The sequence below is a fragment of the Phoenix dactylifera genome, chromosome 2, assembly GCF_051530095.1.
Source record: "Phoenix dactylifera cultivar Ajwa chromosome 2, Ajwa_hap1_PhDact_Kaust_v1.1, whole genome shotgun sequence".
NCBI classification, from domain to species: domain Eukaryota; kingdom Viridiplantae; phylum Streptophyta; class Magnoliopsida; order Arecales; family Arecaceae; genus Phoenix; species Phoenix dactylifera.
This window is the reverse complement of record NC_143191.1, coordinates 43,112,973-43,135,513: the sequence shown is the minus strand read 5'-3', so window position 1 is coordinate 43,135,513 and position 22,541 is coordinate 43,112,973. Positions and strand designations below refer to the sequence as shown.

At 45.3% G+C, this 22,541-nt stretch overlaps 2 protein-coding genes across 6 annotated transcripts in view; one reads left to right on the top strand and one right to left on the bottom strand.

Moving 5' to 3' along the window:
- Positions 1-22,541, bottom strand: part of LOC103720344 (uncharacterized) — a 36,547-nt gene that overhangs the window by 6,880 nt on the left and 7,126 nt on the right. For 2 of the 4 annotated variants that reach the window (XM_088716509.2, XM_008810003.5), the window contains exon 2: positions 12,498-12,582. In XM_088716509.2, the coding sequence (XP_088572635.1) occupies positions 12,498-12,582 (85 nt within the window). Of the gene's footprint in view, positions 1-12,497; positions 12,583-15,422; positions 16,561-16,599; positions 18,007-22,541 lie in introns of those variants that run through there. The other 2 variants (XM_088716511.2, XM_026809711.4) reach the window with 2 other exon arrangements.
- On the top strand, positions 1,054-8,586 carry LOC148714834 (uncharacterized). 2 transcript variants are annotated; one of them, XR_015975651.2, is made up of 2 exons: positions 1,054-6,884; positions 8,327-8,586. XR_015975651.2 is itself a non-coding variant. In XM_088716508.2 (2 exons), the coding sequence occupies exon 2, from the start codon at positions 4,333-4,335 to the stop codon at positions 5,509-5,511; it is 1,179 nt and encodes a 392-aa protein (XP_088572634.1). In that variant the 5' UTR covers positions 1,054-2,154; positions 3,597-4,332; the 3' UTR covers positions 5,512-8,586. The 2 variants fall into 2 exon arrangements, 1 of the variants encoding a protein (XP_088572634.1); XM_088716508.2 differs by having other exon boundaries at positions 1,054-2,154; positions 3,597-8,586.

The following is a 22,541-nucleotide window of genomic DNA, read 5'->3' as shown; positions in this document are numbered from 1 at the left end:
TGTTGTGCAAATGCTTCAGCCGACTCAGAGACTCTAGCATGCGGTGACATAGGAAGAAGGTGCAAAGGTTTGCGAGCTTGAAATCCATGAACAACCTCAAATGGACTCATACCAATAGACCTATAAATGGAATTGTTGTAAGCAATCGGGGAGGTGGCGGGAAGCAGGGGCGGAGGCGGGGCAAAGGCGATCGGGGGGCTGAAACAAGGAAGTGGGGTGGTGCTGCGGCGAAGGGAGGCGGCGGGAAGGTCATGGGTTTGCGGGAGGTGGTGTCGGGGTTTGCGGGAGTCGAAGAAGAGAGGACGGAGATCAGCTCCGGTTTAGGGAGATGATCAGAGGAAGGGGAAGGCGGCGGGGACGTGGTGGAGGGTCGTTTGGAGGCGGTGGCGCCGGCTGTAGTAGAGGCATTCGGGTGGCGGCAGCAATGGTAGAAAGAGTCAAGAGAGAAGAGGGAGAGAAGGGAAAAAACAGTGGCACATGCGTGACTTATGGGTCACATGCAGCCACTTTTAATTTCAATTTAATTTAAATTAATTTTTTTTGTCACGTGCAGGTCACGTACTCCTTTTTTTTCAGATGGATTCGGGCTAATGGATGAGGGTAACGGGTCGGAACATATCTGTTTAGGTTACTCGTTAGAGTTTTCTCTTCTTCGCGAAGGGGGGAAGGGAGGAGGCGGCAGCGGCTTCCATGGCTGCGGCGGCTCGCACGGAAACGGCTGCTTGCGGCGACGACACGAAGACCTCGGCCGTCTTCTCGGTCGGGTTCGTCGATGAAGACGCGAAGACCCCGACCGTCTTCCGTCGCAGCACGGCGCTGCGGCTCGATCAAGGCTCCCCGGCGGCATAAGCTCCTGGATCCGGGCGACGGCGGCGCTCAAGATCGGTTCCTCCTTGCTCCTCATCTGCAACCAAATCGAGGACTCCTCGGCCCCCGCGGAGAAGGGGGCAATCGGAGGGAGGATCGTGTTCCGGGTGGAGACGAAGGATGTGGAGGGGGCCTGTAATAACCCCAAATTTTTTTTTTAATATATAAAAAGGGATAGAATAGTCCTTTAAAATTGATATAAGGGGTAAAATTGGAAGGAATCAAAAGATAATGGCATAGTTGTAGATGCATTGAAGTGGTAAGGGTAAAATTGGAAGGAATCAAAAGTTAATGGCATAACGGTAGATATGTTGAAGTGTTAGGGGCAAATTGGGAATTTAATAATATTAAACAAAGGGTGAATAGTGTTTTGATGTGATTTAATTGGAGGGTTTGAGCTGGTGAAACCGAGAGAAAGAGGGAGGGGGTTCTCAGGCGTGAAACAGAGGAAAGAAAGAAAGAAAAAGAGAAGAAGAAGAAGAAGAAAGAAGAAGAGGAAGGGGATTCAAGGAGGAAAGGGATCCCGGTTGCACTTCCAGCTGAAGGGAAAAACGTAGATCTCCTTCCCCTCTACGTAAGGACCTCGATTTTCAAAAAGAAAAAGGTAAATATCCATCCCTATCTAGTCTTTTGATGACATTAGGCTATACAAAGGGTGGATATAGTCTAGAGGGGTCGGATAAGGGTTGTAGAGGTGGTTAAAAGAAGAAGAATCGGATTTTGACAAATTTTTCCGGCACTACGGAAAAACTGTGTCGAAGTCCCAACTTCGGCAAATTATTTAGGGGGTCAAACGGCCTCCGATGATGATGTATGTTATCTCTTTGGAATCCTCTGTGAGTGTAGAATGTTAGGTAAAAATTTCATCAAATTTGGAGTCCTGAAAGTGGATCAAAACCGGGATGAAGTAACCCACTGTCAGTTCGGGTTACTGTTCATCCGGGTGGAAAATAAGGGATTTCATGCCATAATAGGGTATTAAGCCTAGATTAGGCTAAAGGAGACCTTGTACTCGTGCAAGGGAGTCCCTAATACACATAAATGATGAGTTAATTAATAGAAAAAGAAAAAGAGAAAGAAAAGAAAAGATTTAGGAAACGGGGGAGTTGAATCAATTAAAGTTCCCTATATTATAATTGGCACGTAGATTATAGCCCTTGATACAAGACTAAATGTATTGTAAATGCATGTCACAGTTGGGCAAGAAGCTAGGAAACAAGAGGAAGAAGTTCCCCACTGCCAGCTGTAGATTTTTGGAGGCGTATCAGGGCTGTGCCAGATTGACAGGTGAGTGGGAGTCATGTACTTTGCACCATGAGCATCCTTAATTCATTTTCATGAATGTCGCCAAGTGTGAATTGATTCCACTTGAGCATATTGATTGATATTGTAGTAGATTCCTCTATAATTTTGTTTCTCCATACTTGATTATCTTGTGCACGCATTTGAGGGAACATTGAGAGAAATTACGAGGGGTTGATGAGTAATCAAATTGATTCCGAATTGTGAAATGATTTCTTTTGTAAATTGATTTCATTTCCTCTATTTTAAAGACTTGTGAGTCGTAGCTTGATTATACTCTTTTATGAGTAATTAAATTGGTTCCAAATTGTGAAATAACTTCTTTTGTAAATTGATTTCATTTCCTCCATTTCAAAGATTTGTAGAGCCTTTTTAGTGGTATATTGAGTTGTATTGCACTTCCTTGACCCTCACTCCTAACCCTGATGTTAATTTATGATTGGGTCATGATCGAGTGAGTGGTAATCTTGATTATGCTCCTTTTAGTAGAGTATTGGGAGGGTGCATTATGGCATTCATGCATGGCTTGACAGTATCTGCAGGACACCTATAGTCGATGGGGTTGAACATCGGCCTTTGTGCACATAGTAGCCTTCTGGGTGGGCGGAGCCCAGTCCCTTCCTAGGGGGGGACACGGCCCTAGGCGTAGGATCGGCCGGTCCTACGACTTATATTCTGCTTGCCGCCGGGCATAGTAAGACCCCGCGAGGTGCAGTATGGCTTTCCGCGGATGTAGAATTCCCGCGAGGTGCCGTTTAGTATGTAGATGTGAGATGGATTTCTGTTCTGGATACTGGCCAGCATTTACATGATCAGTGTGGTATCTTATCCTGCATATGCATGTGACAGTGGGGAGTTGTTGCTGGTTCGCCTGGGGCGTAAAACCCACCTCCCGATAGCTGTCTAGCATTTACATTATCGATATGGTGTCTTATCCTGCATATGCATGTGACAGTGGAGAGTTGTTGCTGGTTCGCCTGGGGCGTAAAACCCACCTCCCGACAGTTGTCTAGTGATGATTTACATATTGGTGTGGTGTCATATTCGATATATGCATATGGCAGTAGGAAGTTGTTGCTGGTTCGCCTGGGGCGTAAAACCCACCTCCCGATAGCTGTCTAGTGATGATTTCAGCATATTGACACCTGATTTGTATGTTCCAGCATTATGATCTGTTGAGCATATTCATGAGTAGCATATATGTTTACTTGATTATTCCATATATGCTTCAGATGAGTTGATATTGATTGTGGTGATATTGATGATTTACTCCATATTCTCTATGTTGAGATCATGTTCATCTTGTTATTGATCTTGAGATTTCATCTCGAGCCATGATTATATTCTGTCTCATGTGCATAGTACTCTCTACTCCACTTACTGAGTATTTATATACTCACTCCCCAGTTTGGTGTTTTTGATTGCAGGGCAGGTATTGTATAGAGAAGAGCAGGATTAGTGGTTGCCTGCTAGCTGTGCCGCTCCATAGTATAGTATAGTATAATGTAAATAGAGGTTTATACCTTTTGGTGTATTATAAACCTTCTATTGTATATAGTGCATAGTTACAGTCATAGATCCTGTTGTGGATATGGGTTTGACCATGGATGGAATGGGAACCAGATTTTTATACAGATGAGTTATATGCCTGAGATAATGTATTGATATATATTGTCCAGGTTCATTATGTGACGGATTATGTGATTGCTGCTCTGACAGGTAGTGTGTTGTATGTATTGAGATAATCCTGACAGGTCACTATAGGAAAAGTGATCATTTTGTGCATGTATCATGCCAAATTTTTCAAGATTTATTGATGATTGATAGGTAGTAGGGTTCTACGCGGTGGCTGGTGGCCTTATGCCTACCCGCACCCTAGGACCGTCGCGGCGGCCCGCCGGGAACGGGGCGGGGGTCGTGACAAAGCTTGGTATCAGAGCAAAGATTAAGAAGAGTCCTGTCAGAGCAATAGGATGAGTCAGGATTAAGTATAGGATTATACTATGGAGCATAGGGTTTTTCTGTATGTTATTTTATGAGTTATTTATAACTCAGTAAAATATATCATGACTCAGTGTGTAACGACTGTCCTCTCTTTTTGACTCTTTTAGAGACATATAAAGAATACCTCCAAGGAGAGGACCTGCTCGTCCTGGAAGGAGGATGGAGCCAGATATAGCATTGGATGCGGGTTCTGCACATGTCGAGCCCCAAAGAGAAAAACCTCCTCCTACTGATAGACGGAGGGTTGATGATCAAGGAGATGTAGAAAGTAGAGATGCATTGATGGAACAGTTGCTGGCGGAGAATCAGGCTCTGAGGGAGCAGATTGCTCGGGGGAAATCTCCTGCCCCGTCAGTAGTATCCATCCCACCTCCTGTACCTGTGCCAAGAAGTTTGGCCAGGCGGGCTCTAGATGATGAGGGGATTACTGTACAGGAATTTCTTAGGCTCAGAACCCCGGAGTTTAAGGGGGAAGAAGGTGAAGATCCTCAGAGATTTCTGGAGGAGACTGAAAAGATGATACGGAGACTGCCCTGTTCTGATGCAAGAGCTATAGAACTTGTAGGGCTTACAATGAAGGAAGATGCCTGGGGCTGGTACCAGAGGCACGTGGAGGACAGATTGTACAGTAGGAATCCTCCAACCTGGGAAGAGTTCAGGCAAGCAGTGATGGATGAGTTCTTGTCTCCAGCTGAGAGGCAGAATCGGGCTCTTCAGTTTGAGAGGCTGAAGCAGATGCCCGGAATGAGCGTATCTGAGTACGCTCGTGAGTTCACTAGATTGGGGAAGTATGCTCCTTACATCATCCCCACTGAAGTTGCTAGGATAGAAAGGTTCAGACGAGGTCTGATTTTCCCGCTTTATAATGCAGTACTGGCAGTAGAGGTCCCCACCTTATCTAGGCTGATTGATAAAGCAAAACAGTGGGAGACCAGAAACAAAGAGGAAAGAGCTGAAAGAGAACAGAGGAAAATGAGTATGGGGAAAGGGCAAAGCAGTAGAGATAGATCTGAGGGAGTAGATCTCTCGGAGGGCCCGATGGAGCAGTCTGTACGCTCAGCTCCACCTGCCCCACGTAAGAGGAAATGGAGGGAAAGAGGTCAATCACAAGATACTTTTCTACCATCAGTACCTCGTCCTCCAGTCACTATGGCCAGAACTGAATCTAGGTTCCAATCATGGCCAGTATGTGGCATATGTGGGAAGCAGCACCCTGGCAGATGCAGAATGGGTCAGGGAGTGTGCTACAGATGTGGACAGCCGGGTCATTTTGCCAGAGAATGCCTGCAGGGTGCCACCCAGCAGTTTGTGCCTTTGGCATCCTACCCTTCTGTGTAGATGGACAGGCCTAGTAGTAGGGAGCCTGTAGGCAGAGGTAGAGGTCAAGCACAAACATCACAGCAGAGTGCTGGACCATCTCAACTGTCAGCTCCAGTAGGCAGAGGGCAAGGAAGGGTGTTCACGGTAAATCCACAGGAGGCACAGACATCGAATGCAGCTATGACAGGTAATTTACTCTTTTAAATTCGAGGACGAATTTTATATAAGGGGGGGAGGATGTAATAACCCCAAATTTTTTTTTTAATATATAAAAAGGGATAGAATAGTCCTTTAAAATTGATATAAGGGGTAAAATTGGAAGGAATCAAAAGATAATGGCATAGTTGTAGATGCATTGAAGTGGTAAGGGTAAAATTGGAAGGAATCAAAAGTTAATGGCATAACGGTAGATATGTTGAAGTGTTAGGGGCAAATTGGGAATTTAATAATATTAAACAAAGGGTGAATAGTGTTTTGATGTGATTTAATTGGAGGGTTTGAGCTGGTGAAACCGAGAGAAAGAGGGAGGGGGTTCTCAGGCGTGAAACAGAGGAAAGAAAGAAAGAAAAAGAGAAGAAGAAGAAGAAGAAAGAAGAAGAGGAAGGGGATTCAAGGAGGAAAGGGATCCCGGTTGCACTTCCAGCTGAAGGGAAAAACGTAGATCTCCTTCCCCTCTACGTAAGGACCTCGATTTCCAAAAAGAAAAAGGTAAATATCCATCCCTATCTAGTCTTTTGATGACATTAGGCTATACAAAGGGTGGATATAGTCTAGAGGGGTCGGATAAGGGTTGTAGAGGTGGTTAAAAGAAGAAGAATCGGATTTTGACAAATTTTTCCGGCACTACGGAAAAACTGTGTCGAAGTCCCAACTTCGGCAAATTATTTAGGGGGTCAAACGGCCTCCGATGATGATGTATGTTATCTCTTTGGAATCCTCTGTGAGTGTAGAATGTTAGGTAAAAATTTCATCAAATTTGGAGTCCTGAAAGTGGATCAAAACCGGGATGAAGTAACCCACTGTCAGTTCGGGTTACTGTTCATCCGGGTGGAAAATAAGGGATTTCATGCCATAATAGGGTATTAAGCCTAGATTAGGCTAAAGGAGACCTTGTACTCGTGCAAGGGAGTCCCTAATACACATAAATGATGAGTTAATTAATAGAAAAAGAAAAAGAGAAAGAAAAGAAAAGATTTAGGAAACGGGGGAGTTGAATCAATTAAAGTTCCCTATATTATAATTGGCACGTAGATTATAGCCCTTGATACAAGACTAAATGTATTGTAAATGCATGTCACAGTTGGGCAAGAAGCTAGGAAACAAGAGGAAGAAGTTCCCCACTGCCAGCTGTAGATTTTTGGAGGCGTATCAGGGCTGTGCCAGATTGACAGGTGAGTGGGAGTCATGTACTTTGCACCATGAGCATCCTTAATTCATTTTCATGAATGTCGCCAAGTGTGAATTGATTCCACTTGAGCATATTGATTGATATTGTAGTAGATTCCTCTATAATTTTGTTTCTCCATACTTGATTATCTTGTGCACGCATTTGAGGGAACATTGAGAGAAATTACGAGGGGTTGATGAGTAATCAAATTGATTCCGAATTGTGAAATGATTTCTTTTGTAAATTGATTTCATTTCCTCTATTTTAAAGACTTGTGAGTCGTAGCTTGATTATACTCTTTTATGAGTAATTAAATTGGTTCCAAATTGTGAAATAACTTCTTTTGTAAATTGATTTCATTTCCTCCATTTCAAAGATTTGTAGAGCCTTTTTAGTGGTATATTGAGTTGTATTGCACTTCCTTGACCCTCACTCCTAACCCTGATGTTAATTTATGATTGGGTCATGATCGAGTGAGTGGTAATCTTGATTATGCTCCTTTTAGTAGAGTATTGGGAGGGTGCATTATGGCATTCATGCATGGCTTGACAGTATCTGCAGGACACCTATAGTCGATGGGGTTGAACATCGGCCTTTGTGCACATAGTAGCCTTCTGGGTGGGCGGAGCCCAGTCCCTTCCTAGGGGGGGACACGGCCCTAGGCGTAGGATCGGCCGGTCCTACGACTTATATTCTGCTTGCCGCCGGGCATAGTAAGACCCCGCGAGGTGCAGTATGGCTTTCCGCGGATGTAGAATTCCCGCGAGGTGCCGTTTAGTATGTAGATGTGAGATGGATTTCTGTTCTGGATACTGGCCAGCATTTACATGATCAGTGTGGTATCTTATCCTGCATATGCATGTGACAGTGGGGAGTTGTTGCTGGTTCGCCTGGGGCGTAAAACCCACCTCCCGATAGCTGTCTAGCATTTACATTATCGATATGGTGTCTTATCCTGCATATGCATGTGACAGTGGAGAGTTGTTGCTGGTTCGCCTGGGGCGTAAAACCCACCTCCCGACAGTTGTCTAGTGATGATTTACATATTGGTGTGGTGTCATATTCGATATATGCATATGGCAGTAGGAAGTTGTTGCTGGTTCGCCTGGGGCGTAAAACCCACCTCCCGATAGCTGTCTAGTGATGATTTCAGCATATTGACACCTGATTTGTATATTCCAGCATTATGATCTGTTGAGCATATTCATGAGTAGCATATATGTTTACTTGATTATTCCATATATGCTTCAGATGAGTTGATATTGATTGTGGTGATATTGATGATTTACTCCATATTCTCTATGTTGAGATCATGTTCATCTTGTTATTGATCTTGAGATTTCATCTCGAGCCATGATTATATTCTGTCTCATGTGCATAGTACTCTCTACTCCACTCACTGAGTATTTATATACTCACTCCCCAGTTTGGTGTTTTTGATTGCAGGGCAGGTATTGTATAGAGAAGAGCAGGATTAGTGGTTGCCTGCTAGCTGTGCCGCTCCATAGTATAGTATAGTATAATGTAAATAGAGGTTTATACCTTTTGGTGTATTATAAACCTTCTATTGTATATAGTGCATAGTTACAGTCATAGATCCTGTTGTGGATATGGGTTTGACCATGGATGGAATGGGAACCAGATTTTTATACAGATGAGTTATATGCCTGAGATAATGTATTGATATATATTGTCCAGGTTCATTATGTGACGGATTATGTGATTGCTGCTCTGACAGGTAGTGTGTTGTATGTATTGAGATAATCCTGACAGGTCACTATAGGAAAAGTGATCATTTTGTGCATGTATCATGCCAAATTTTTCAAGATTTATTGATGATTGATAGGTAGTAGGGTTCTACGCGGTGGCTGGTGGCCTTATGCCTACCCGCACCCTAGGACCGTCGCGGCGGCCCGCCGGGAACGGGGCGGGGGTCGTGACAGGGCCGTGGGAAATGCGGTGACAACGGAGATGGGGGAAGTGATGCAATGGTCCTCCCCTTTTGTTTGGGATGAGGCGGAAAACAAGGACAGAGATGAAAATAAAGAAATAAGGGAAGAGAGATTGCCTTTTTTTTGTAGTGTGCAATGTGCTACACGCCTCGACACGATCCGGCGTCCGCAGCGCGATTGCTCCAGCAAATCTTGTGAGGCAAACGAATACGAGAGATCGGGGGTGGCCCATCCATCAACTGGATCTCAAGGCTTTGGCAGTAGAGGTAAAGCCTGGATGCTTTGATACCAAAGTTGATGCAGAACAATATTTAAAATGAAAACTCAACCCGCGGAATTCACCAACAGGGTGTTGAAATCCACCAACAAAGACAATATGGAAGAAAAACTCTATTCATTCAATAACAACCAACTTGTTAACAAGCTCTACCAGCCTTTATATAGGCAACAAGACAAGAGCAAATCCCCACAATACCCTTATAGAAGAAAAGACCCAAATACCACAAATAAGCTCTCTCTCATAATCTATCACCCAGTCAAAGTGTCACCGGGTGAGCTACCCTCCTGCGTCTGCGACTATACACGTGCCTGATTGAAGATTTAGGACTGGTGTCTACACCAACTTGATGCAGAACAATATTCAAAATGAAAACTCAACCCGCGGAATCCACCAGTGGAGTGTTGGAATCCACCAACAAAGACAATATGCAAGAAAAACTCTATTCATTCAATCACAACCAACTTGTTAACAAGCCCTACCAGCCTTTATATAGGAAACAAGACGAGCAAATCCCTAAAATACCTCTACAGAAGAAAAAACCCAAATACCCACAAATAAGCTCTCTCTCATAATCTATCACCCAGCCAAAGTGTCACCGGGTGAGCTGCCCTCCTACGTCTGCGACTATACACGTGCCTGATCGAAGATCTAGGACTGGTGTCCGCACCAATACTTAATTGAACTCTTAGATAAAAGGAACTCGGGCATCAATTCTGCTTCCAAACAAGAGACAACATAAATCAGATGAAAAGCAACAAGAGAAGACTTCCAGCTCTTCGATCGGGCCTTCCTTTCAGAACTTGCTGCTTACAACTTGAATGAAACATAACGTGCGCATGCCTTTTCCCCAAGAGAAGTATACAACTTTTGTAGGTTGTTTCTATCTTCTCAATTATAAAGGCAGAACTGTAGTTAATTGAACTCTTACATAAAAGGAACTCGTGCATCAATTCTGCTTCCCAGCAAGAGATAGCATAGATCGGATGAAAAGCAACGAGAGAAGACTTCCAGCCCTTCGAGCGGGCCTTCCTTTCAAAACTTGCTGCTTGCAACTTGAATGAAACAAACGTGCACATGCCTTTTCCCTAAGAGAAGTATACGACTTTTGTAGGTTGTTTCTATCTTCTCAGTTATAAAGGCAGAACTGAACTCTTAGATAAAAAGAACTCGGGCATCAATTCTACTTGCCATGCTCAAACAGTAATAGGAACTAAAAAATACACATCCACCAATATAATTCGAGAACCATAAGCTCCACCAAGAAACCTAATCTTATTGGTGCTTTATGAATTATTCTACATAATTTTATGAGTCTGAAGCTACTCTATGCCAATACAACCTTTTTCAGACCCTTTCTTACAGTTTCTATATAAGTTTTCAAATTTGTCTTTTTATATCATTTTCTACCAAGCAAATCTGAACCCCATTTTCATGACAGCCTTCTCTAATCTTAATTATGCATACACGCAACTTTCTAAAGTGATTCTCTAACACATATGAGGAAAATCCAAAATAAGGTACAACTCTCAAAAAACATAAAGCAGATTATAATGTATAAATCCTGATTGATATATATCATTTAGGTACAAATCATTTTACGATCCAAATATCAAGCTTTCCGCAATGTTTTATTTGTTAATGGCTTTAGGTATCTAAGAGTGGTAAAATCCAATATTATACACTTTTCTATATGTAAAAGACATTTTGAAAAAAATGGATGCACAAATATATACAGATTTTTGTAAAAAAAAAATTCTTGGCATGCTCTCTGAAACTAAATTCTCTTGCACCTCAAAGATAAAATAGCATTACAATAACAACACTGGAGCTTAACAAAGACTGAAAAGATGAGTAATAAAGCTGGCACTCTGAAATGGATAATGGCTGGTGGACAGAAAAACTGAAAAGTATAATGCCGACATTGCAGGCGAAGAATGAGGCAAGGATGGATCGCTGAACATGCACACGTGCATATGGAGGGGAGCAAGCAAGCGAGCATGCACGCACAAGAAAGAGACAGAGAGAGAGAGAGATGTATAATTAGCCTTGACGATTAGGAGGGGAAAACTTTCCATTGAATAGATTGAATCACAATACTGGAATGGAAAAATAATATACTCACCAAAATTTGTAGTTAAAGAGATTCTAACACAGTTTGTAAGTGGTAGTGAAGATGTTTGGTAAAGAGAGATACTTGTTAGAATATACCTTCACTATTCAGAAACCAACTTAATCCTAATCAGGCGCAAGGGTATAAGATCAACTATCTGGAGGGCTTGTGCATAACACAATGTACATGGGAGGTTACTTTTAAAAGCATTAAAAATATTTGGTGCAATAATCATCTTTAAGTATGTTTCTTGGAATATACATATAGGATGCCTTTGGATTGTTGGTGTTCCAATCAAAAAAAGCAAATATTGAAGGTGGTTCCTGTCTAACATGCTACCGCTGATAATAAGAAGGTGAAAAATCTGCTAAATTATAAAATGTAAATTCATTTGTTCTTATAACCATCGATGGGTGAGGCCACGAGGGTGGGCTATATCTAACAAAGAAAAACAGGCCCCCTCAAAAATTTAGAAAATGAAGATTTATATAGTTACAACAATAATAGTTATATAATAGATTGCTATAGAAGAGGCACTTATCTTTAATATAATGTGTGTACACAGTTAGTATAAAAGATTAATTTGTCGAAAAGATATTTTGCTTTAGCTTTTCCAGTGCAGAACATGGTCACAAATATTCCAATATACTAAATAGAATTAATTGTCCTTAAAATTTAAAACTAAGTTTCTATTGGATCACAGGTTGCTAAAGGTTACGTGCCCAACGAAGCTTAGGAACTTTCTTAAATATTACAAATAAAAGAATAGTTATTATGAGTTATCAGAGTTATATAGAATAAAATCAAGTAGCCAATTTCAATACATATCCTCACTTCTTCAAATTTCTTCTTGCCAAGTTCGGTCTCGAAAATTTTCCCAAATTCCGAAGAAAAATTCATTTCACTGTCCAAATTCTGGCCCTTTGTGAATCAGTATTAATTCCAGATCATCTATGATGATCTGTCCAAGGAATTAAGAAGTTGACAAGCATGTTTTTACAACCTTACCTAAGGTAAGCACAAGGATGCTTGATACCTACCAAAGTCAAATAATAATTCCAAAAGGGTTCACTGAAATTATGAGCTATAGCTGACGCAAAAAAGGTAATAATTTAGCGCAGCATATAGTGATGAAATTATTATCAATCACATTCTCTCTAGAATTATACAAAAATTAACTGGAATCTGCAACCTTAATGATATCATATTAGATATTTTTATGATGTATGAAAATATCGTAATAAAAATGAGAAACATGAACTGTTCTAAACTCACTCAATCATGCCCGAAGAGCCATCGGCATATGCTTGAAACAGGTGATCTATTCGTTCCAGTTCCTTGGAAACAGCTTTACTTGTAGCTGAACATCATAAAGTAACACAAGACAAGATAAGATAATTATGACAATTGGACGCAAAATTAAGAGAACCTGAGAAGTCCTGATAACAAAAATATTTTAAACACAGTAAATCTATTGTTAAGCTAGCAATATCAACCAGTAGCTTAGCATAGATAGTCCTAACAACAACAAGAGATATGTGGAAGAGAAGGCAATTTCAAATTTACACTTGAAAAAAGGAAAAAGGGTCTTTTGTGTTGTTTTTGGGGGGGTGAGAAGGTGGGGGTTACTGATAAGATATGTACCCTTCTTGGACATGTTAGTTTATTTCAATTGGATATGTTTTGCCCCTTTATGCATCTTGACAAATGTTAGAGGTAAGATTTATGTTACCCTTCTTGGCTATATTAGTTTTATTTCATCTACCACAACAACCCTGATGGTGCCACTCACTTCACCTTAAAAAACAGTAAAATCAAAAGGTGCATTAGCTTCAAGTCATATGACTGATGTGAAACGTTAGAAAGGGCAAGAAACAACCATCAATTACATTAAAAAGAAGCCACTCCAATGATTTCATGTACATAACCAGTTAGATATGTACAGACCAACAAATGAGAGACTTATTGCAACTCTAATACAAGACTGCCATTGTCAAAGAATGTGCAAGCTGTGCCAACCAAAATTCAACTGTCCAATATAATTAAGGAGTCATCAAAGAAGCAACAAGATATAGTAACAAGCACAATCATGAACAATAGCCTATACATTTGGGAGCAGCCTAGAGTATAGGAACATCACACCTAAGCTCCCCAAGACAAGCATTGCTCCTATTTCTGTGCTTAGGTTTCCAGGCAAGCATGTCAGCAGCTGCCTAACAAACTTATTCACCAGCTAGCATCTAAGCACCCACCTCTGTATATAGTATGTACAACAAAATTATTAATGAAGATTTAAATATATATAGGTACATAATTAATCACCTGTAAATAATACGCTTTCTTTTCTTTCCTTTTATGCCGACCTAATTAGTTATTCTGTTGTTTCAGCATCTTGATTTGAGCATGTCTCATTTAGATTTCTAATCAATAATCACAGCTATTAGACAACTTGAATCAATATGAAGAACTAAAACCTAGAATGCTCTAGCAACAGAAAAAGGATACACAAAAGTTTTTTTATAGAAAAAACAAAATGGGGTTGGTTCTGTGAATACTTTGCCAGTATTATAGGCTATATAGGTCCTCTACCCAGATTTTCCATATCCTTTCTGACTTCTAAATATATTATCTTAGGCCATCCTTTCTTGTTCCCAGCTCTTCGATAGAAATCGAAGACCTAGTTTACAAGAGGTCCTCAAATATAACTTGCATGGGTAACCTCTGCCCAGATTTTGCATATCCTTTCTCACTTCTAACTATATTTTCTTGGGCCATCCTTTTCTTGTTCCCCATCCTTTTATAGAAATCAGCTCCTAAAATCTAAGCTGCATGCATGTATATATCTTCAATCAAACTTCCACCACTTTGTCCTCAGATAGTGCAATTCCAAAACATTCATCAAATGTGCAACTCATCTATTCTTATACGCAACCTGGTTTTACCACAATATTCACATCATAACCATATTCCTATTATGAGCTTTGACTCTCTTTTTGCCCAACAATTTAACCATAGTACATTGTGGATCTCACTGTTCCTAAGGAGATTCCATAACATTTAGGCCGCTTTTAGAGGCTTCTAATTGCAAAATCTTGAGGTTATCACTTTCCTAGATTTAAGAATTTTCAGTTTTGAGAATTGAGTTTTTTTTTAAAGAAAAAAAAGGGGGCGTTTAACTAATAAAAGTAGAAGGTTCAAAAATGGAAATATGGAAATCTGAATTTTTCAATTTCGTGAACTTACGGCTTTTATACTAGTTCACTGCACAACTAATATAATGTATTACAAAAATATAACTTGTATCCAAACATGAAAAGGCATGAAACATTGTGATTTAATAGTAAATCCAATGGACCCTTTGAGTATTTCTATCAATTTTGATAGAGGGCTTCATATCAACCCTACTAGACTTGTATCCTATAATTATTGTAATTACGATTACTCTTTAACTGGCCTCACAACTTTCATCAAACAGTTCTAAAATATGCATATAACATACAGCAAGGTGTTTTGCCTAAAATAGCAACAACAAATTCATTTACAACAAGTGCAAAAAAAAAATGTTGTTGGTCCAAATATACAAAACCCATTCATCTTGTATGGTTACTTGTAGTGCATGTCCCCGCTCCTTCAAACATAGTCATGAAAATTTTTCGATATGCTTTCAAGCGAACGATTGACCGTTACTGCCAAAATACATTTTTAAACCATGATTAAAAAGCACGTATTAGTCATTAAAAAACTTTCTCCTTACCATGAAATAGACAAAACTTGTACAGGTTTCAGAAGCAATTGATGCTAATCTCAATGGAAAAGATCAATTAATAGTGTTGCTTAGGTTGCCAGCCTAAAAAGATGGGTCCATGACTGTGAAAATTTGCTACTAAACTTTAACCATCCATGACAAAATTTATGATAGCCTTTTCTCTTAAAATTAGTAATGAAAAGATTTGCATTTTTTGCCTTATTTGGTCTACATAGATTAAGGGATTAAAATTAACATTTCCAAAAGTTCCTAGATAACATCATTGAAAATTGTTCATTAAGATGCACGGTTGAGAATATACCTACCAGAATTTCAAAATTCTACATGCCTTAGTAGACCATAAAATGGGATGGAAGTGGGACCAATGAAACATTAAATTTAGCCTTTTAAAATTAAATGGAAGGTGGATCTTACTAAAATAGTCAAAATCTAACCTCCCAGTTTACTAGTGCCTTCATATGCTCCCATTTGCTTCTCCCAGAATAGACTTGCCCCCCAACCGCACATAGAAAATAGGACAAAGGTATTGGAAAAGACAAAAAGAAGGGGAGATCAAGGAAGACAAGTCTTGTTAATTATGAGGAGAGAGTGCCTACAAAGGAAAACAAGAAAAGGGTCCAAAGAATCCAAAGAATAGAAGTGGTAAGAACACTATCATTGCTGGAGCAAGTCATGGAGGCAAGCGAAGGACAAATTTTAGTAAGGGCAGGATTTAGGCAAATACCATAGGGCGAGGAAGTAATAAATTTTCTATGGAATTTATCCTCCACCTCCTTTGTGTTTAATTTAACTCATACAGCATTGAAAGGAGATGAGTTAAAATCTGGATTCAAGGTTTGATGAGGAAATTCATTTAATTGATTTTCTAGATGTCTAGATTTTCACATTGTCCCAAATCCTAAGGTGAGAAACCTTGGCAACTATGAAGCAACAGAGATAAATAAGATTTATATTAGGGTGTGTTATCTGGAGGACAAAATATTGTGCCATTGAAAGGATAGTAGCGGTTTGTCCAGAAGATGCTTCCACAACCTCATTGTTAATAGCAACATCATACAGAGATGATTATGGTTTTTGTTAAGTATCTCTATGATAGAATATAGACGACAATTATCTTAATGGGAAAAAACCATTGTAGACAGTTTGTGAGGAAACTTTCATGATGATATCACCTACTATTTCCGAGGGTGCTTTCTCATTTAATAAGACTCCAAATTCCCAAATATTGAACCCTAGATGTATAGTGTTTCCTCTAGCTCAAATCTTGACTGGCACTTGTAAGAAGATATCATGAGCCATTCGAGACGAACAAAAGATTGTCTACATAAAAAATTTGATGCTTTTTAAGGATCTACATAAAAGCAAAGTAACTGAAAGCAAGATCTAATGCTTTAGAGGTAATCAGGATCAAAGAGATGGAACACAAAGGTCGTATGCAAGAGGTGATTGTGATCGCTGTAGCCCAGAAACTTATGTTTTGATATATGTAAGTGGGCCATGTACAAAATATATCTGAATTATTATTCTACAAACTAAAGCCAGTAACTATGCATGCAGAGGCATCCAAAACACCTAAAGAAGGTCATTTTTTATCAAGAAGAGTTAAATTACATATACTCCCCATACTCTGCCTGGTCTTCAGCAAAATCATCAATGTTTTCTGCCTGCCAGAGGCATCTGGCACCTGTAACACAATCACACCAAGCTTTATCCATCATTACAACTAAACCTAGAAAATAAAACCAGCTGCTTCACAAGTTACTCCATCAAGATACTAACAATAACAGTGCTTGATCCCATATACTTCCAGGGGCAATTCAAAGAAGAATAAAAATCAGTTCGGAAGAAGCAAAAGAACCCGTGAGAACATTATCAACTCAAGATTTGAATGCATTAAAGATCATGCATCACCTCAAGATTTGTACTTCTTTTCTCATTGTCTTGTTTGCATTTAAAGATCAATCACCACAAGCCTCAAGAAAAGAAGACCGCCTTCTTTCTAATTTATTCCATCAAGATCCTAACTGTTATGGGGGAACTTAGCCACCATGCCCCACGTGACCGGCACGCGCGCCCAGGAAGACTACGGCAGCCCCTTGATCCAGCAATCCGACCTCGGGTCGGATATCTTCGGCTCCGCAGCCCGACCCCGAGTCGGCTGCCCCTTGATCCAACAATCCGACCTCGAGTCGGCAATCTCTCGACAACAACAGACTGTTCCTCTGAGGCACGCCGCGGCCCCCTGCTCCACTACTCCCTGCAACGGCCGTATCCGGCGCTGCCCCACGATCCCCTGTAACAGCCGTACAAAGCGGAGCTCCACTATGCCCTGCCATGGCCGTACCCAGCGCTGCCCCACGACGCCCTGTAACGGCCATGTCAGTGGCAGCCCCATCGTGCCACACGATGACGAATCCCCGGATAAACCCCCCAGCCTGATATATATGGGGCTGGGGGGGAAGGGGGAGGGTAAGATATATCTTCCAGAGTATCATCTCACCTGCTACCTTCTCCTTCTCCTTCTCCTTCGATCTCCTCTGACTTGATCGTCGGAGGGCCCCCACTACCCCGGTGGTGGTGCGAGGCTTGCTTGCAGGTTTCACGGCGGAGGGCGGAGCGCAACCAAAGCAACTCAAAGGGAACCCCGTTCACATCGCTGTGCCAATCGTTCTCGATTTGGACCACCAGCAACAGTTGGCGCTAGAGGAAGGGCCGGATCTCAGAGCGATCGTAATGGCACGGCGAGGTGGTCGTGGAGCTTCCAATGCTTCCGGTCGCGGGGCCTCTCGCGCCACTGGCCGGGAGGCCGCTGCATCCCCAACACGCTCTCAGCAACACTCCACCGCCCATTCAGATGGTCGAAGCCGCCCAGTTCGACCAGCTAACCCAGCAGGTTCGCACCCTCGCGGAGGCGGTGCAGAATCTGCAGGGTGCGATGTCCCGGGCGCCGCAGCAGGCTCAGGAGCCGCCGCTGCCTGAGCGTTCGCCTGTCCTCCTCAACCCGCGTTCCATCCTCTCCCATGGGGAGGAGCGCCGGCGCGAGGAGGATTCTCGAGCACGCTCCATTCTGCCGGGACCTTCCCACCGGAGCTGCGCGGGGTACGAGAGGCGGGCCCGGGCGCGTTCCCAGACCCCCCAGTCCTCGAGGAACCCGCGCTCCAGTCGGTCCCCCTCTCGCCGCTCCTTGTCTCCCACCCACCGGTCGCGTTCCCTGGACCGGCGGGTGGACGATCTCCACCGACAACTCCAGGTCCTGAAGGGCCATTCCAAAGATCCCTTCGCCGACTTAGAGATCTCCTCCCAGCCGGCGCTCGCCTCGAGGATCCTGCGGACCCCGAATCCGCCGGGGTTCAAAATGCCGGCGATCGAGCCCTATGACGGGGCGGCGGACCCGCGGGATCACGTCGAGAGTTTCAGGACCCTTATGCTCCTCCACGGAGCATCAGATCCCCTTCTCTGCAAGGCTTTCCCGGCAACCCTCCGCGGCCCGGCGAGGGCATGGTTCGCCAGGCTGGAGGCTGACTCAATCCGGTCCTTCGACCAGTTCACTCGCCTCTTCATCACTCATTTCGCCGTCAATAGCCGGCGGCGACTGGTCTCCGACTCCCTCTTTGATGTCCGGCAAAACGAGGGAGAAAGCCTGCGGGATTATCTTACCCGCTTCAACAGGGCTACGCTGGAGGTCCGGAACCTGAGTCAGGAGGTAGCTCTTTCAGCCCTGAAGCGTGGCTTCCGGAAGGGCAGACTCACCTTCTTCCTGGACAAACGCCTGCCGCGGAGCTTCCCAGAGCTGTTGTCCCGGGCGAACCAGTATGCGGACGCCGAGGAGGCGGCCGCCCACCGGAGCAAGGAGGCCGCCGAGATCCCACAAAAGCTTGGGAAGAAAAGGCGGAAAGAGGCACGCCAGAGGAGGAGCCCGACGCCCCAGCGTCAGCGCAGAAGCTCGTCGCCGGCGAAGAACCACGGCGCCCCACGCCCTCGTTCTCCGCCCCGACGTTTCAACCGGTACACCCCTCTCCTGACTCTCCGGGCCCAGATCCTTATGGAGATCAAGGGGCGGGAGGACCTCCCGGCCCCGAGACAGATACGAAGGATCCCTAGAAAGAGGCCCTCCCGGGCATACTGTGAGTACCACCGAGACCACGGCCACGACACAGAGGACTGCTTCCAGCTTCGGGACGAGATCGAGGCTCTTATCCGTCGGGGGCGTCTCGGTCGATATGTGAGCGACCGACGTCCCCCCGCAGACCCGCGTCCGGCCGACCCGGCTCCTCCGGAGCCTCGGGAGCAGAATCGACCCGTTGCGGGCGTGATCCACACTATCACTGGGGGCTGCTCTCGGCCCGTGAGGAACGCAGGGGGCTCGACGGAAGCGTCAGGGACGGCCGTCGTAAAGAGGCAGAGGGTCGGCAATGTAATCACCTTTTCTGATGAGGATGTAAAGGGGGTTCAGACTCCCCACGATGACGCCATGGTGATCTCCCTCACTATGGCAAACTATGATGTAAGGCGTGTTCTTGTGGATAGTGGAAGCTCAGCTGATATTTTGTTTTACAAGGCCTTCCAAAAGATGAGCTTGTCCAGACAGTTGTTGCACAAAATGTCCACCCCCCTCGTAGGATTCACCGGTGACGCTGTCCCGGCGGAAGGTGTCGTTGAGCTGCCTGTAACTGCGGGCGTCGCACCCGCAGAAGCCACGGTGCGACTCGGGTTCTTGGTCGTCCGTGTTCCCTCGGCCTACAACGCTATCCTCGGGCGACCCGGGCTGAACGCCCTTCGCGCGGTGGTCTCCACGTACCACTTGCTCATGCGGTTCCCCACGGCGGTCGGGATCGGAGAGGTCCGAGGTGACCAACCGACCGCACGGCAATGTTTTCTAGCAACCCTCAAAGGGAAGAAGCCCGTGGAAGCCCTAAGCGTCGAGTCCCTTGATGCCAGAGACGAGGTGGCCTTGCGGCAGGGGGAGCCGGCCGAGGGTGTGGTCGAAGTCCCCCTTGAGGAAGGCCGCCCCGACCGGGCGGTCCGGGTCGGCGCCAATCTCGACCCGGGAGCTCGGGCCCGATTGGTGGAATTCCTCCGAGCCAATGCCGATGTATTTGCCTGGTCGGCGGCCGATGTACCTGGGATCGACCCGGAGGTCATTTCTCACGCCCTCAACGTCGACCCGACCCACCGACCAATAAAGCAGAAGAAGAGACACTGTGCCCCGGATCGGATCCGGGTGGTCGACCAGGAGGTAGACAAGCTCTTGGAGGCAGGATTCATAAGGGAGGTAAGCTACCCCGAGTGGCTGGCAAATGTTGTACTTGTCCGGAAGGCGAGCGGGAAGTGGAGGATGTGCGTCGACTATACCGACCTGAACAAGGCGTGCCCTAAGGATAGCTTTCCGCTTCCGCGAATAGACCAACTGGTCGATGCGACTTCCGGATATCAGCTGCTGTCTTTCATGGACGCCTTCTCCGGTTACAACCAGATAATGATGGCCCCACAGGACGAGGAGAAAACCGCCTTTATAACAGACCGGGGGCTGTACTGCTACAAGGTAATGCCCTTCGGTCTGAAGAATGCTGGCGCCACTTACCAGCGCCTCGTCAACAAAATCTTCAAAGAGCAAATCGGCCGGAACATGGAGGTGTACGTGGACGATATGCTGGTGAAGAGCCGCCATGCAGACCAGCACATCGCGGATTTGGAGGAGACTTTCACCACCTTGCGGAAGTTTCGCATGAAGCTGAACCCAGCGAAGTGCGCCTTCGGCGCTTCGGCCGGGAGGTTCCTCGGTTTCATTGTCAACCAGCGGGGTATCGAAGCCAACCCGGACAAAATCAAGGCCATCCAAGGTATGTCCCCTCCGACCAAAGTAAAGGAGGTTCAGGAGCTCGCTGGAAGGGTCGCCGCGCTTGGACGATTTGTGGCAAAATCGGCCGAACGCTGCCAACCATTCTTCAAGGTGTTAAAACGCCCGAAAGACTTCCTCTGGACGGCCGAATGTCAAGCAGCATTCGACCAGCTCAAGGAATACCTGGCGTCTCCTCCCCTACTGTCCAAGCCGCAAGAAGGGGAGATGCTCTACCTCTATCTGGCGGTCTCCCCAACCGCGGTCAGTGCGGTGCTGATTCGGGAAGAGGCAAAGCTCCAGAAGCCTGTGTACTACATCAGCCGGGTCCTACGGGATGCCGAGACGCGGTACACGAAGGCTGAAAAGATCGCCTTCGCGCTGCTGACCGCGACCAGGAGGCTTCGCCCCTATTTCCAGGCTCATTCGGTCACCCTCTTAACCGATCAACCACTACGGCAGATCCTCAGCAACCCCGAGAATGCGGGACGACTGGTGAAGTGGGCAGTAGAACTCGGTGAGTTCGACATCCGCTACCAGCCTCGACCCGCCATCAAGGCCCAGGTGCTCGCGGACTTCCTCGCTGAGTGCACGGTGCAGGAGGCGGAACCTAGACCGCCGGAAACGCCCAGCCTCGACCTCCCGATCTGGACGCTTCACATCGATGGGTCGTCGAACCCCGAGGGTGGAGGGGCCGGGCTGGTCCTTACCAGTCCTGATGGAGTGATAGCCGAGTATGCCTTGAGGTTTGGATTTCCAGTGACCAACAACGAGGCGGAGTACGAGGCCCTAGTCACGGGACTCAAACTCACCAGGGAGCTCGGCATTCGGCGTTTGAAGGTCTTCACCGACTCCCAGCTGGTGGTCGGGCAGGTTCGTGGGGAGTTCGAGGCCCGGAGCCCGACCATGCAGAACTACGTCCGGAAGGTGCAAGCACTCATTTCCGACCTCGGCAGTGTCGACATCCAGCAGGTCCCCAGAAGCGAAAATGCCAGGGCCGACAGGTTGTCCCGCTTGGTGGGCACAGAGGCGCACAACTTGTCGAGGGCAATCTACCTGGAGACCCTGGATGCCCCGAGCATCGGCGAGGCTGGGGCGGTGATGGCGATTGATCCGGAGCCGTCTTGGATGGACCCGCTCGTCGCCTACCTCGCCGAAGAGATCCTCCCTGAAGAAGAAGATCAAGCTCGGCGACTTGTCAAGAAGTCCGCCCACTATGTACTCTATGAAGGGAGGCTGTATCGGACCTCGTTCACCGCCCCCCTCTTAAGGTGCCTCCGCCCCTCGGAGGCGGCCTACGTCCTCGGCGAAGTCCATGAGGGCGTCTGCGGATCGCACTTGGGGGCTAGGTCCTTAGCGCACAAGATCATGAGGCAAGGCTATTATTGGCCTACCTTGTTGGAGGACTCGAAGGATCACGTACGGAAATGTGACGCCTGCCAGCGCCACGCCAACGTCCAGAGAGTCCCTTCTGTCCCCTTGGCACCAATCACCGCGCCCTGGCCCTTCGCACAGTGGGGAATGGATATCCTCGGACCATTCCCCGTCGCTTCAGCCCAGCGGAAATTTTTGATTGTTGCAATCGACTACTTCACCAAGTGGGTGGAGGCAAAGCCGCTGGCCACTATCACGGAGGCGCAAGTCCGGAAGTTCGTGAAGAAAAACATCATTGTCCGATTTGGGGTACCTCGGGTCCTCATCTCGGATAATGGTCGAC

Coding starts and splice junctions, on each gene's coding strand:
- LOC148714834 (XM_088716508.2), top strand. CDS start 4,333: ATGGAGCCAGATATAGCATTGGATGCGGGTTCTGCACATGTCGAGCCC.